The 13,157-nt window shown below is 47.1% G+C and overlaps 1 protein-coding gene across 5 annotated transcripts in view; it reads right to left on the reverse strand.

Moving 5' to 3' along the window:
* The window catches only part of EFR3B (EFR3 homolog B), an 81,109-nt gene that overhangs the window by 40,630 nt on the left and 27,322 nt on the right, over positions 1-13,157 (reverse strand). For 4 of the 5 annotated variants that reach the window (XM_072938102.1, XM_072938099.1, XM_072938098.1 and 1 more), the window contains 2 exons: positions 6,407-6,483; positions 5,226-5,353 (listed from right to left, as the gene is read on the reverse strand). In XM_072938102.1, the coding sequence (XP_072794203.1) occupies positions 5,226-5,353; positions 6,407-6,483 (205 nt within the window). Of the gene's footprint in view, positions 1-1,057; positions 1,100-1,509; positions 1,585-5,225; positions 5,354-6,406; positions 6,484-13,157 lie in introns of those variants that run through there. The other variant, XM_072938101.1, reaches the window with a different exon arrangement.

Below are 13,157 nucleotides of genomic sequence, written 5' to 3' on the forward strand. Positions count from 1 at the left end.
ATCAGATACTATTTTTTAGGGACCTCTGGGCTAACTTCTCTACCAAGAAACCATTAAAAAAACAGCCTTTCTACTCTGAAATTTTCCTTTCTACTTTGGTAAAATGTTTATTTTGCTTACCTAAAGGAACCAAATCAACTATTATTAAATTAAAAAATTTAAAATATTATTAAATAGCTGTCTCTGGGCATATTCACAAATGGATCTGGTCACAATCATGTTCTTGTCTACAGAGTGTCTTTCAAATACAAAGACAGCACTGGGTCTCTGGGCTCTTTTGGTGAACTGGAGTCATGGTCCTCCTGCTCTGGAGGGCCGGCCAGTCCTGCTTCACTATGGCCTTGCCCTTCACAGGCTGTCCTGGTCCCCGTCCAGGGTATCTACTGTGCTTTGCAGACCCAGTCCCAGCATGTTTCCGGTCCTCTGTGCAGGCTGTGAAGCGGACTGACTCCTGCAGGTTTGGGGAAGCAGCCTGGGCCAGGGCCCTTGCAAAGGGACAGGTTTTCCCTGCAGAGGAACCCGGACACTTTCCGGCAACCAAACACGGCGGGTGGGAAATGGGAACAGGCACTGTGGAATTCTCTTCTTTTAGGAATCATCCCAGCCCTCTTCTGTAGGAAGGGTTTCACCATTATTTTACAGAGTTTAAATGAGGGAAAGGAAAGGGTGGGTGGGGCTTGGCAAGAGAAGAAACTAGAAGGCCCCCCCAAACCCCAGAGCTTAGATTGCTGCTTTTCCTTTTCCTGAAAAAATTCCCAGAATATCCTGATAAGGAAAACCATCCTTTCCTAGCCAGAGGGGGGAAAATTGGCTTCTGACCAGGAGTGGAAATTTTGATGGAAAACAAAAACTATGGTAGAAGTGAAACTGAAAAGTAACAAAGTTTAAGGCCTGCTTCTTGAATACACTCTCCTTCAACCCCCATCTTTGATCCCAGCAGTAAGGATGGAAGGACTGTAATTATGAACTTGAACTTTTCAAAGTAGCTTAGAAGGTTGGAAATCAATGGGACCTTGGACCCTTCTAGTCCAGTGCTTGCTGCATTGGTCCATCTTACCATAAGCTCCCTGGGCACGTCTTCTCCGTGAAGTCTGCACTCCTAAAGGGAATAGAGCACAGGCTTCTTGGGGTATATCCACTGGGCTTGGTGTCCTGAAAGGGGTTCAATGTCGTAACAGGTCTGAGAAACTGGCCTGACTGGGTCAGGAAGTCGCTGGTCAGGACTGGCCCACTGCAGGGGCCCAAGGGAGAAGGCAAGAGCTGGTGACGGACCACAGCAGCAAATGACAACCAAGAGTTCTGGGTCCACTCATAAAGCTTCACCCAGCAGGTGAAGAAGGCAGAACCCAAGGGATATGGGATGGACCGGGATTCGTGGGCTGCAACCAAGGTCAGGCCAGGACATTGGGCAGGTTATAACAATAGGAACTCAGGGTCATGGGCCAACCAAGGCAGAAGCTAAGGAAAATACACAGGGGGCCTGATGTTTCGGAGTGAGGCAGGAAGTACCTTGTACTGAATCCCAGAATAGGCTGCTGGTTCTGCTTGAACACCATTCACTCAGTCAGGAGTGGCCCTAGGACCCTGCGGGAAAGGGGACCCAGACTTCACTGGAGAGGAAAGGCAGATCCAGGGTCAGAGATGGGGACCAGCAGGCAGAGAAAGGGGGCAGCTTTAGTGGGGCCAGTCATTACCCAAGAATCCCTCAAAGAGCAGCAGACAAAAAAACCTCTTATTCTGGGCAATTTGAACACATTTAGTCATGTCCCCACTGCTGGACAGAATCTTCTGGGTTTTAGGAGCCCAGAAGTAGAGGCTGACCTAAGCCAAGTGGGGAAGGATGAACCCCCTCATCTAGTAGGAATCTGTGATATCTCTTTCTGAAGGGTCAGCTCCATCCTACCAGGTTCAGGATCCTTCTGGGGACTGTGCATCCCTCGGGAGCCCCACCAGGTGAGCTCCAGGGCCAGGCTCCTTGCGGAGTAGCCCATCCCATTTTGGCATGGGCGTCTCCTTCCTCCACAGTTTCAGGCACTGGGGAACCTGACAGGTTCTAACATGGCCTATTGCACGTGGTCACTGCTCTGTGGTCACTGTCTGCTGACCCTGAGTCTCACCCAGCACTGCCGTTACCTCCCCTGTCCTTGAGTTTCTAGGGGTGCTTTAGCAGTTGGGCTGAACTGGATGGGAAGAGGGCAAAGAGGAAGAAGAAAAATATCAGGAATTCTTGCTTTTTGTTGCTCTGCACATCACTGTCCATCAGAGACACACGGAGCACCAACACCGTGAAACCTGCATCTTACCCTCTCTCTGCCCACATTTGCTTTTCACCCCTGATGCTAAACACAAATGAGCAGAGTTCACATACATCTGGAATGGGGCAATTCTGCAGGGAGACAATGGGGCAGAGGAGGGTAGATCTGCCACTGGGTCCAACACCCAAGGTTCACGCCCACATGGTCAAACCATAAACACAGACGCCTGCAACAGCAAGGAGACAGCTTCTCAGGTTGCCTGTGCGTGAATATTTCGCTCCTCCAAAGCCGCCATCAGTGACGAGGAAGGTGATGATGACTGCGGCGTTGGGTAAGGAAAGACGAGGAGAGAGAGGAGAGAGAACAGGAGAACAGGTCTAACAGATTTTTCTTCTCCAAGTGTTTATGATTAGAGCCCCCGTGAGGCCGTTAAAGCTTTAAATACTTAGACGCTGCAATGGTTATTTTTAACAGAACGATACCAATTTTGAATTGCAGTTGTAAGGGCAGTGGAATGCAGGACATTTTTTACTGAGAGAACCATCACTGCAGAGAGAGCAGGCAAAATTAGCATTAAATGTTTAATGTTATTGTTTGCATATTAGTTTCAGGTTCAGTCTAGGATAAAGTCATTTTAATATGCTTAAGCCTGCTTTATAATATGTCAAGGTGATTTATATAATCAGCATGTACAGTATACTCATGCCCTTTTTATTGCGCGTGTAACCTAATTTTATTATATAAAGGGATCGTAGAAATGAAGTGTTTGGGGTCCTGCTTTTACACCCGGGATAGCTTGCTGTAAGCATGGCTGGTGGGTCCTGTCGAGGTGTGGACCTCTAGATCTTGTCAGCACAATGCAGACTTTTACACTCTGGTTCTCACTCTACCTTCCTCACCAGGCGGAAGGAGCCTTAGAGGGCGATGGGGCTGCTGGGTGGTAGGCATGGGGTGGTGCTGAAAGGGCTCCAGGGGAGAGAGTGCCGCAAAGGCTCAGAGGCCAGAAAGCCAAGGAGGGGTCGTCAGCTAGTCCGTCTGGAGCGGGCCTAGGGCAGGCACGACAGGTGAGGTGGGCAGGGCTGGGGGAAGGCAAGTTAGGGGCAGGTAGTGGAAGACCCCAGAAATCAAGGTGACAGTCTTGAATTGTATTCTGAAGGAGCCAGGAAAGTGTAGCTTTGGGTCAGTGTTGTAAAGATCACAGCAAGCAGAATTATCTGGAAGGACCAGACCAGGAAAGACGGGAAGCAGGGAAACAACTTGAAGACTACCGCCATAATCCAGAGTCTGTACCAGGAGAAAGGCAGGAGCAGAGGAAAGTAGAGGATGGATATATAAAAGGTTTCATGGAGAATAGAACAAGTGGGACTTAGGAACATCTGCCATAAAGCTACTCTTCCGTCTGCCCCATCAGCAGTGCCGCCAGGGACGTCTTGAGTTCTCTTCTCATCCAGGCCCTGCCCAAACTGTGGTGTGACGGGAGGGCAGCACACACGGTATGACCTGCGCTTCACTGGTTTCACTGTGGACATAACCATGCTCGATAGAGAATATTTAGGAAACACACAAAAAAGGTAGATGGAAAACAAAAAAAAGCAAGAATTCCAGCCACACTGCTCACAAACAAGCACTCTTAGTATTTTGGCATATTTGTTTTTACTGTATTTTCTAGTCATTGAGATTTGTTGTTGTTTTTAACTTGATTTAAACACTGTGTTTGAATTATGAATTCTGCTTTTCATTTACTCAAGGCAGTTTCCATATTATATGTGAAGTATGTTTATAAACACCATTTTCATTGACTAGATGGTATTTCCCCAAATGATAAACACCCAAATTTAGTAAACTATTCACCTCTTATTAGACATTTATTTCTACTTTTTCAATACTCTTCATTACACAATGAACATCTCTGTGGGTAAAGTTAGATTACATTTAAGATTGATTCTTAGGGCTACATGAATAGAAATAGAATTATTGGATCAAAGGGCATAAGTGTTTTTGAAGCTCTTGACATATACTTCAAAATTACTTTCTAGAAAGGCTCAATCAATTTGCACTCATTCTAGAAAAGTATGACAATGCTTCTAATTTTGCCATCCCTGGGTTAATCCTGGGAATTAGATATACTTGAAAAAAATCAGTTTGATAAGTGAATGTGGCATCTTAGTTTTTCAATCCTCATATTGGATTATAGGTTTATTAAATATTATCCCATGTTTGTAGTCAGTTCAAGCTCCTCCTCTGTAAGTTGGTTATTTGGGGCTCTTGACTCAAATCATTTCGAGTCTCAGTAGCCCACACTATCCCTTATGTGCTATATGCTACTAATATAAGAGTTTGAATCTTTTTATTTTTTAAAAATATTTCTTTTGGTTGTTCATCTTTTACATTATGATGGTTACTCTTTTATATCAAAATATATAAAATTTTAAACCATTAAATCTCTTGGTCAGTCATTTTCTTTAAGATTCCTCCTCTCTCCTAAACATAGCAAGTCCTTCCCTCTTAGAAGATTGATGACTATTTCACTTAAGTGTATTTTTGATGGACAAATTACCCCTAACTTTGTCTTCTCACTAGAATTTAGATGGTTCCTTCTTGGGTTTTAAGACAGTGAGTTGAATGAGGCAGGAGGAGTCTGATGAGGATAACGGCACATTCTGAGCTAGACAAACTTTTTAAGGCCCCAGATGGTGTGCGAGGGCTTCTGGAGGGAGACATGGGGGATAAAGGGATGCTCAGAGAGGTGCTCCTAGGAAGCCAACACCCTCTTCTTCCTGAATCTTAGCAAAGCGTCACGTTGGACCTTTTGCAAGAGCACAGGAATGCACTCATCAGTGACAGCCCCCATTTTCTCAAGCTGTTCAATAATCTGATCTACTATATTCTTAAAAGGATCCCACATTTTGCCCTAAAAATATAATATTATGTAGTTTCTGAAAATCTCTCTCCCCCTCCCATACCACGTACCCATATCGATGACGACCCACGTCGCGGATGAGCCTCTCGGAGAGGTAGGCGCCAATGCGATCGAGCTTTTCTGGGGCGGAGAGGGCGTAGAAGGTCAGCTTCTCCATGTTAGTCTTCACCAGGCCATCCTGGAAAAGACAGACCAGGCTCTCGGTGGCCATGCGATGGCTCGAAGAGTTCAAGTCTCAAGGGAAATGATCATTCAATTTAACCAGCATTCAACAGAGTGCCTATCATATATGTGACAGACATATGTGGCATGATTTCGGGGATACAGAGATGATTAAAACCTAGTTCCTGCTCACCAGGAACTCACAACTTAGCCCAAAGTGTGCTATCTATAAACAAAAATAGTGGATATAAATGTACGTATGTGTGTGTGCATACTGCAGGGATTTACACATGTATGTGTGTATGTACATGAATGTGTAGATATGTATGCATGTGTGTATAGGGAGGGCCGTGTGTGTGTGTGTGTGTGTGAATGGATGACAAGGCTTCAATGAAAGCAACTGGGAATTAAGATGTATTGGATATATGACACCAACACACGAGCAGGAAGAAGGCAGCTCTGCAGCTCTCACGGAGCTGTCCAGGGGATGCTGGAAATGGGACTCTCCACGACCCATCAAGGAGCGGTCATTGATTCCCCAAGAGCAAGTCAAGTACATCAGACCCCGACATTTTTGAACCACACAACCCGTAATGCAGCGGGACTGTGGAGTGGTGCCTTGGAAGCCAAGAAGCCTGGTGTCCTGTGTGCACACCCGACACCTGGCAGACACCAGAGGGAGCACGGAGCAGATGTGGGCTCCAGAGCCAAAACCCAAGAAGGGAAGTGCTCACACTTAAAAGCCAGGAAAGAGTACCATCAAGAGAGCTGGCTGCTCAAGGAACTATCACCCAGAGAGACATGAGTGAGAAGGATGTTCAGCAGCAGCCCAAAGCATGCCAAGACAAACTTCCAGAGCCCTCCGCAGATTCTGACTTCAGAGTGATCCAAAAAGCTTCTCAGTCTTCAGGCTCCCAACAGCTTCTGGCCATTGACCAGGGCTGTGGCCACAGTTTCGGTTCCTCTGAGTGGGTCCTGGGGGGGGCCTGCCTTCCGTTGCAGCAGCTCCCAGGGCCCTGTGTGGGGTGAGAAGGTGAGAGGCACGATGATGGCAGGAGATGTGACCCACCTCAGGATCCTCTGGGAAGATGTTGTCAACCAGCCTTTTGTACCTGGGGCGCAGGGCTCCGCAGCAGCCACACACACCTGCAACAGCAATGAGAAAAACCTGTGAGCCAAGCCTCCCTGGTCAGGCTGAGGGGACCAGGCCCCCCGCTTGTTAGAAACCAAACCCAAGCTGGAAACAGAACGGTCCCTCCCTCAGAGTGCCAGGGCCTCATCCTTCCAGGGCCTCATCCTTCCACAGCTTCCCCACCCCCACCTCCACCCCCATTCCAAGATGTGTCTTTCCTTCTTGGTGTCTTTTGCTTAGGGATCAGGCACAAGTGCCAGCAGACCAGCATTTGTTCAGGAAGCCAGGGCATAGAGCACACACATGCATGCACACACGTATGCACACAGGTACACACATGTACACACACACACACAAGCGTGCGCGCTCTGGGACAAGACTATATATAAAAGTGCCTCCTGCAGCCTAAGAATCTCCCGCGGTGTCCTGGGAGACAGATGCGGCTTGGAAGAGCGGTCGCTCTACCTACCCTGCCCCCTCGCTGGCTCCCACTTCTTTTCTACTCCAGTCCTCGATCTCCTTTACCATCCTCTCCCCTGGGGCCATTTCCATTATAGAATGTTATGTGAAACTATGACAAATTAACATGGCCATTAATTACTCACATCTGAAAATACATCTTTACTGCTGCGAGACCATGGTGTTTGAAAACTGTGGTGTTTGGGAGCTGGAGGGCCCGGTGGGGGATGGGCACCAGTCGATGGTTCTCAGTGCCAGCCCTCCCCCACCTCATGAAGTTTTCACCAGTCTGGGGCAAAATGAAAAACCGAGTATAATGTGGTACATTTCTAGAAGGCTGAACCTCTTCTGTTTAGAAGACCGACATGACCTCCTTCTTTGTATTCTGGTGCTGTGAAACGACGGTGTAGGAAATCAATGATAATAAGACAAACTTTGGGAAAATAGAAAGTGGACAAGCCTAGGTCCCACCATAAAAAGTCTTCAGTTGGAACCACCGTTCCTCCTCAACTGTTCCTCCCGATGCAGACACTCTCCGCCTGGCACATCCCAGCCGCACACTCAATATGTGTGTTGAGGTGAGGGGGACAGTGTGCCTTGGGGAAGGGGAGAAGGTGGCAGGGAAGAGTCTGGGAGCCTGGGAAAGTCCACCCCCTCAAAAAAAACATTGGCTTCTCATTCTACCAATTAATGCTTAATTCTGTTTGTACAAACAGTCTACTTGAAAAGCAAATGGATCCTGGAAGGATCAAGCCTATGGATCATTCAAAAAAGAATGAATTACTTTAGTGGGAATTACTTTAATCACACAAAGAGCTTTACTGTGGCCGGAAAAGCTGCTCTCAGGGACTGGGCAGGGGTGTGAGGCAGCAATGCCAGGAGGAGGAAGGACTGCAATCTGGGCTCCAGGGGACACTCGGGTGTTAGGGAACGGGTGTGTCCTGGGGGGCGCCCTGAGGGCAGCTTATCAGATTCATGATATCTAGGGACCCCCGTGGTCCCACCCACTCTGGGCACGGGGAGGATGGCCAAACAGGTCCACGGCTGCAGACTGGCCTCTCAGTTCAGTCTCCTGGGCTGGCCTGGCACTGGCGTCTCCTTATCTCCTCCCTGCCCCTGGCTGGAAGAAGGTGTTAGGGCCCCAGCTGGCTGGCATCCAGGGTTATTTCTCACGACGGGACAGCTCCCTGGGGTCACGTTGCTCCTCTTGGGCCTCAAGGCCCAGAATTTAAACTTGCCCTCCTGCCCTCTGCCCAGGACAGCCGCCAGCTGCCCTCCCCTCTGCATCCGCCAGGCCCAGGCGAGCTGAGTCTTTGCACAATTGCTAGCTGGTCGATGCTCGCCGGTACATCTTACTGCAGCTTCCCCACTGACCACTTACTCAGCAATGGCAACCAAGGCCAAAGGAGGGCCAAAGGCCTAAGAAGTGAGAATCTCAAAACGTTCCTTCAGAAGATCAACCCTCCCTGGCTTGTGGGTCCAAGATAATAACTTGACCTCAACTCCTAGTCACTGCCCAGCCACCTTCTCCAAGCCAATGTCCCTGAACCTTCCTGACTCAATGCAAATGTGACACATCACGAGTGCACACAGCAGACCAGAGTCAAATGCTGTCGACAGATAACGTAAGAGGCTCACTGGAGAGGATCCACAGGACTGGCCACTGGAGGGTGGCCAGGAGAGCGCCATCATGTGTAACTAACAAGCATTCCTCACGAAAGGGTCTGAGGACAAATAAACCTATGAAATCAGATACACCAAGTCTTCCTATTTCAAATTTGCAGGCATATTAGCTTATTAAAGCCCCTGAAAACTCCTAAGGTAAGGGAATTGACTTAAATTTGTTCAAATCAACATCTCCCCACTTTTCTCTGTTATAAATACCACTGCAATGAATACTTTTAATCTTCTTTTTTCAAGGTATATGTATTGCCTACTATGTGGGAATGGAAAGGTACACAATACTGTAAATTTAGTACATTGGAAGCAATGCTAATTTTAGAGTTTAAGAAGTCCTAGGTTCAAGTCCTGTTTCTCCCATTTGATCTTTGAGACTCAGCTTCCTCATCAATATAATGAGAAGATTTTCCCTAAGGTACAATTCCATAATTGAAGTCCCAGGCCATTTGACATAGACTCTAAAGGGAGAAATCACCTTGAGTTCTGATGGTTGGGAGAAGGCTTCCCAGGAGAGGAGGGACAAGAAGATGGGGGCAGGATTCATGGAGGTGAAAAGGACAGTGGACGCTTTACTCCTGTGCCAGGCGCTGGGCTAAAATACTTTATAGGCATCAACTCGTCCAATCCTTACAACAACCCTATGGGATAGGTTTTATTTTTATCCCCATTTTACAGATATGGAAGCTGAGGCACCAAAAGGTTAACCTGGCTAGAGCCTTACAGCTAATAAGTGGCGGACTAGGATTTGAACCCCCCAGGTCTACCTCTAGAGGCCATGATGTCCTTCACTACTATACCAGGGAAGGCATGCGCTAGTGCTGCCATCGAGTTAGGGAAGGCTTATACCGAAGAGGAAGGACCACCAGGGCAGTGCATCTTGAAGAAAGACAGAATATGTCACCCCAAAATATGCCTCTTTGACATAAAGATTATCTCCAGCTGAAGTCAATTAAGTAGCAGCAAAAGGCAGAAAAAGCTCTCCCTATTCTGCCTAAAGATGGGAAATAAATTCTCCTTTTACTGGAGACAAGAAGATTCTTCCTTTTAAGAAGTCATTTCTTCACCATTTACTACCCGTAGCCCAAACACCTTTGTCTCGTCAATTCTTCACAAATATATTGTTTCTTTGTCTAAAAGGTATAAAAGCTTCCTTCTCTGGTCACTTCTTTGGGTTATCCTCTTGTAAAGGCTCCCACACACACGTGAACATTTAATCAGATTTGGATGCTTTTCTCCTGTTACTCTGTCTTTGCAGTTTAATTTTCAGACCCAGCCAGGGACACTAAGAGGGCCAAGGAAAACTTTTTCCTCCCTTACAGTTTCAAACTGTAACTGTACACTTGTCATCTGGGGAGCTTATTAAAACGCAGATTCTGTTCAGAAGAACAGGGTCAGGGCCTGAGACTCTGCATTCCCACCAGGCCCCAGGTGATGCTCATGGCCCTGGTCCAGGGACCACACTTTGGGTTTGCAAAACACCAGAGCACAGTAGCTAAGAATTCGGGCTCTGGGGTCAGACAGGCTTACATTGAAATCCCAGCCCTTCCTATTTCTTACTGTTTGATCTTGAATAAGTTACTTAACCTAAATCGAAGTTCCCTCATATGAAAAATGAAGATGGTAATGGTTCCTTCCCAGGGGCTGTGGTGAGGATTAAATGATAACATCTCCCCAGCTCCTCCTTTTCTAACTCCCTTGAAGCAAAGATACAGAAGACCAGGCTGAGGCCAGACTGAGGACAGCTTTGAACAACAGGCTGAAGAGTTCAGGTTTTGCCTAAGTTAACTGGGAGCTCTGGGAACATCGTGAGCAGTGGGTGACATCAAAAATCAGTCCAGAGGTGGCATGAAGGATGGGAATGGACACAGAAATTTGAGACAGAAGTGTGTGAATGAATCACCCCTGGTCAGGGGCAAACACTCGAACTGAGTGATGTTATCCAGACAGGAGAGGAAGGGGCAGAATCAGCAAGACCTGAGGGGCTCTGTGAGGAGGAAGAGGAGGAAAGTATGAAAGATGACTGTGGGCTTTCCTGAACAAGGACCAGAGACCAGCAACCCCCATGACTGAAATGGAGGAGACAGAGGTGTCTGGGGCTGGGGGAGTGGGGACGCCTAGGTGGGAACATCCAGGTAGTCGTGAGGCGGGCTCTGGCTCATGGGAGAGACCAGGGCTGGAGCTGGTCACTGGCCCTCAGTGACCACTGGTGCTGTGAGAGAGGACCTGATTGCTCCAGGCAAAAAGGGACGGGAGGAGCAGAGCCCCCCCGAAGATGGCTGCCTTGTCCACTCCCTCTACCACTTTCTTCCTATTTCCCCACCCACTACTTTTCTATAAAGCCTTTTCCCTTTCTTTTTCTCATTTCTCTGCCCGTTTCTTAAGGCCCTACTGTGAACTTCATGCTGCCCACATGATTCCAGAAACATGCCCTTATTAGCACCCCCCCTAAAAATCAAAATCCCCTGTCTCAGTGATCTGATTATTTAATTCACAAGATGCTAGTAGCTGATCAATAGTCTTCTGAAGGGTATATGCATCTTTTAAATGTTTATAGATAAGCAAAATAATCTCTAACAGTTGAACCTTAGAGCCATTTGGGTTGGGGGAGGGTATTTACATGAGAAAACCAGTATACAAATGTCTGCAAACTGTTCTGTTATGTTGGGCTCTGGAGTTTGTTTGTTTGCTTCATTGTTTTTCACTCTTTACACACTCAGTTTTAAGGAAAATAAGGTAGGGAAGCAAAATTAATAGCCTTGTTTTTTTGTTTTTGGGGGGGATCGGGGGGAGTACAGAAAAAGTTAATAGTTTTTTTGTTTGTTTTTAAGCAACCACACTAACTTTCAAAAGAAGATGGGGTAGACAACTATGAAGCCACATAACTGACAATGTCCTAATTAAAGGAAAGAAACACAAGAAAGGATTATTAGGGAAAATAAAGCCAAAGCTATTTACCATCTTATCTGCTCTACTTTAAAAGAAATGGATCATATAACTAAAGAGATTTTTTGTAATCTCAGCCAGAAGGCAGAATACCTTGAGAACCACTCCACACTTCCTGGGTAGGTAATCAAAGCAGCAGATAAAGGTCTGCTCTCTGATAAGGCATAGAGGGCTTGGTCAGGAGCTCCTGCTCTGCGTGCCAAAGTATCTGCTGAATGAAGAATGAGTGTGTGATTGAGAGGAAAGCATTTAGCAGAAGATCTCCGGATGCTTGCAATTCTCCTAGGAGGACTCAGGGGAATGTTCCCTTTCTTCATATATATAAATAATGTTACATTTTATTTTATTTTTCAAAATGAAGGTACTGGGGATTAAACCCAGGACCTGATGCTTGCTAAGCATGTGCCCTACCACTAAACTATACCTTCCCCTGGGAATGTTTCTATTGGAGAACCGTTGGCTTGAGTTCCTGAATCCTGCCCAGCCTGTCTTCTGGGGTTGCCACCACCTGTGGCTCTTGAAGCCAGGCCCACTAGGGCCAATCTCCCTCTAAGTGTGTGCATGGGGGATGGGGAATGGGTAGCCTGGGGCCAGGGTTCCTTCTGCCCTGCCCCTGCCTCACTCCGGCCTGCTGCTGACCAGCCCCAAACCCCCCAAGCCCCGCTTGCTGGCTCCTGACTTGGCCTGATTGCTTATCAGAATCACCCTTGAGTCTCTGAGGAAGGGCCAGAGGTGATCCTCTGATTCTGACGCACAGCCAGGGTGAGAAGCACTGGCCCAGCTCTCTGCCTGGCAGCAGGTGATAGCAGACCTCATGGCTGCTGGCAGCCTCCGTGGACTCTGGACTGCTCATCTGGCAGCAAGGGTGTCCTCATGACTTCTACACACTGCAGCCCTGCTTCTCCTTTGCTCTGCTTGCCTGATCCTATTTCCTCGACTGATCTGTCCCCTTGATCACAGCTGCCCACTACATAGGGTGATTGGAGGTCTGAAAAAAGCAAAAAATTCTCAAACACTAAACACATCATGCTTTTCAACATCTAGGCCCACTTCCTCCCAATTCCCTATTTCAAACTCAGCATCATCTCCCAGGCCCCCTGAGATACATAGTTACTTCATTTAGATATAGATTCCTTCCTCTTCCTCATCACTGCTCCATCCCCTGTCATGCTGATCTTTAATATCTAAAAAATGCAAGGGTTTACCACCTCCTCTACGCAAAGCACTTGGCCAGGCACTTCACAAATATTTTGTATAATATTCATAGTAATGCACTAAGGTATGTACCATTATTCTCATTTTATAAAGAAGCAGGATCCGAGAGGTTAGGTGCCCTGCCCAAGGTCACACAGCATGTGATTTTCTGCCATAAGGCTCTCCTAATTCTCCCATCACTTTCCCCAAAATATATCCTCAATAATTTCTCAGGTTCATCCTGTGCTCTCATCTGCCACAGCCACCTTGCCAGAACACCTACTTGACACCTAATATCCAGTCCTTATAAATGTCACTTGGCCAGTTTCCTTGCTTCAATTCATTCTCTAGGTAGTTTTGAGGCAAATCTTTGCTTGATTTAGTTTGCTTCACAGCCAAGCTGTTTGTATGG

Source organism: Vicugna pacos, chromosome 15 (assembly GCF_048564905.1).
Source record: "Vicugna pacos chromosome 15, VicPac4, whole genome shotgun sequence".
Lineage (NCBI taxonomy): Eukaryota > Metazoa > Chordata > Mammalia > Artiodactyla > Camelidae > Vicugna > Vicugna pacos.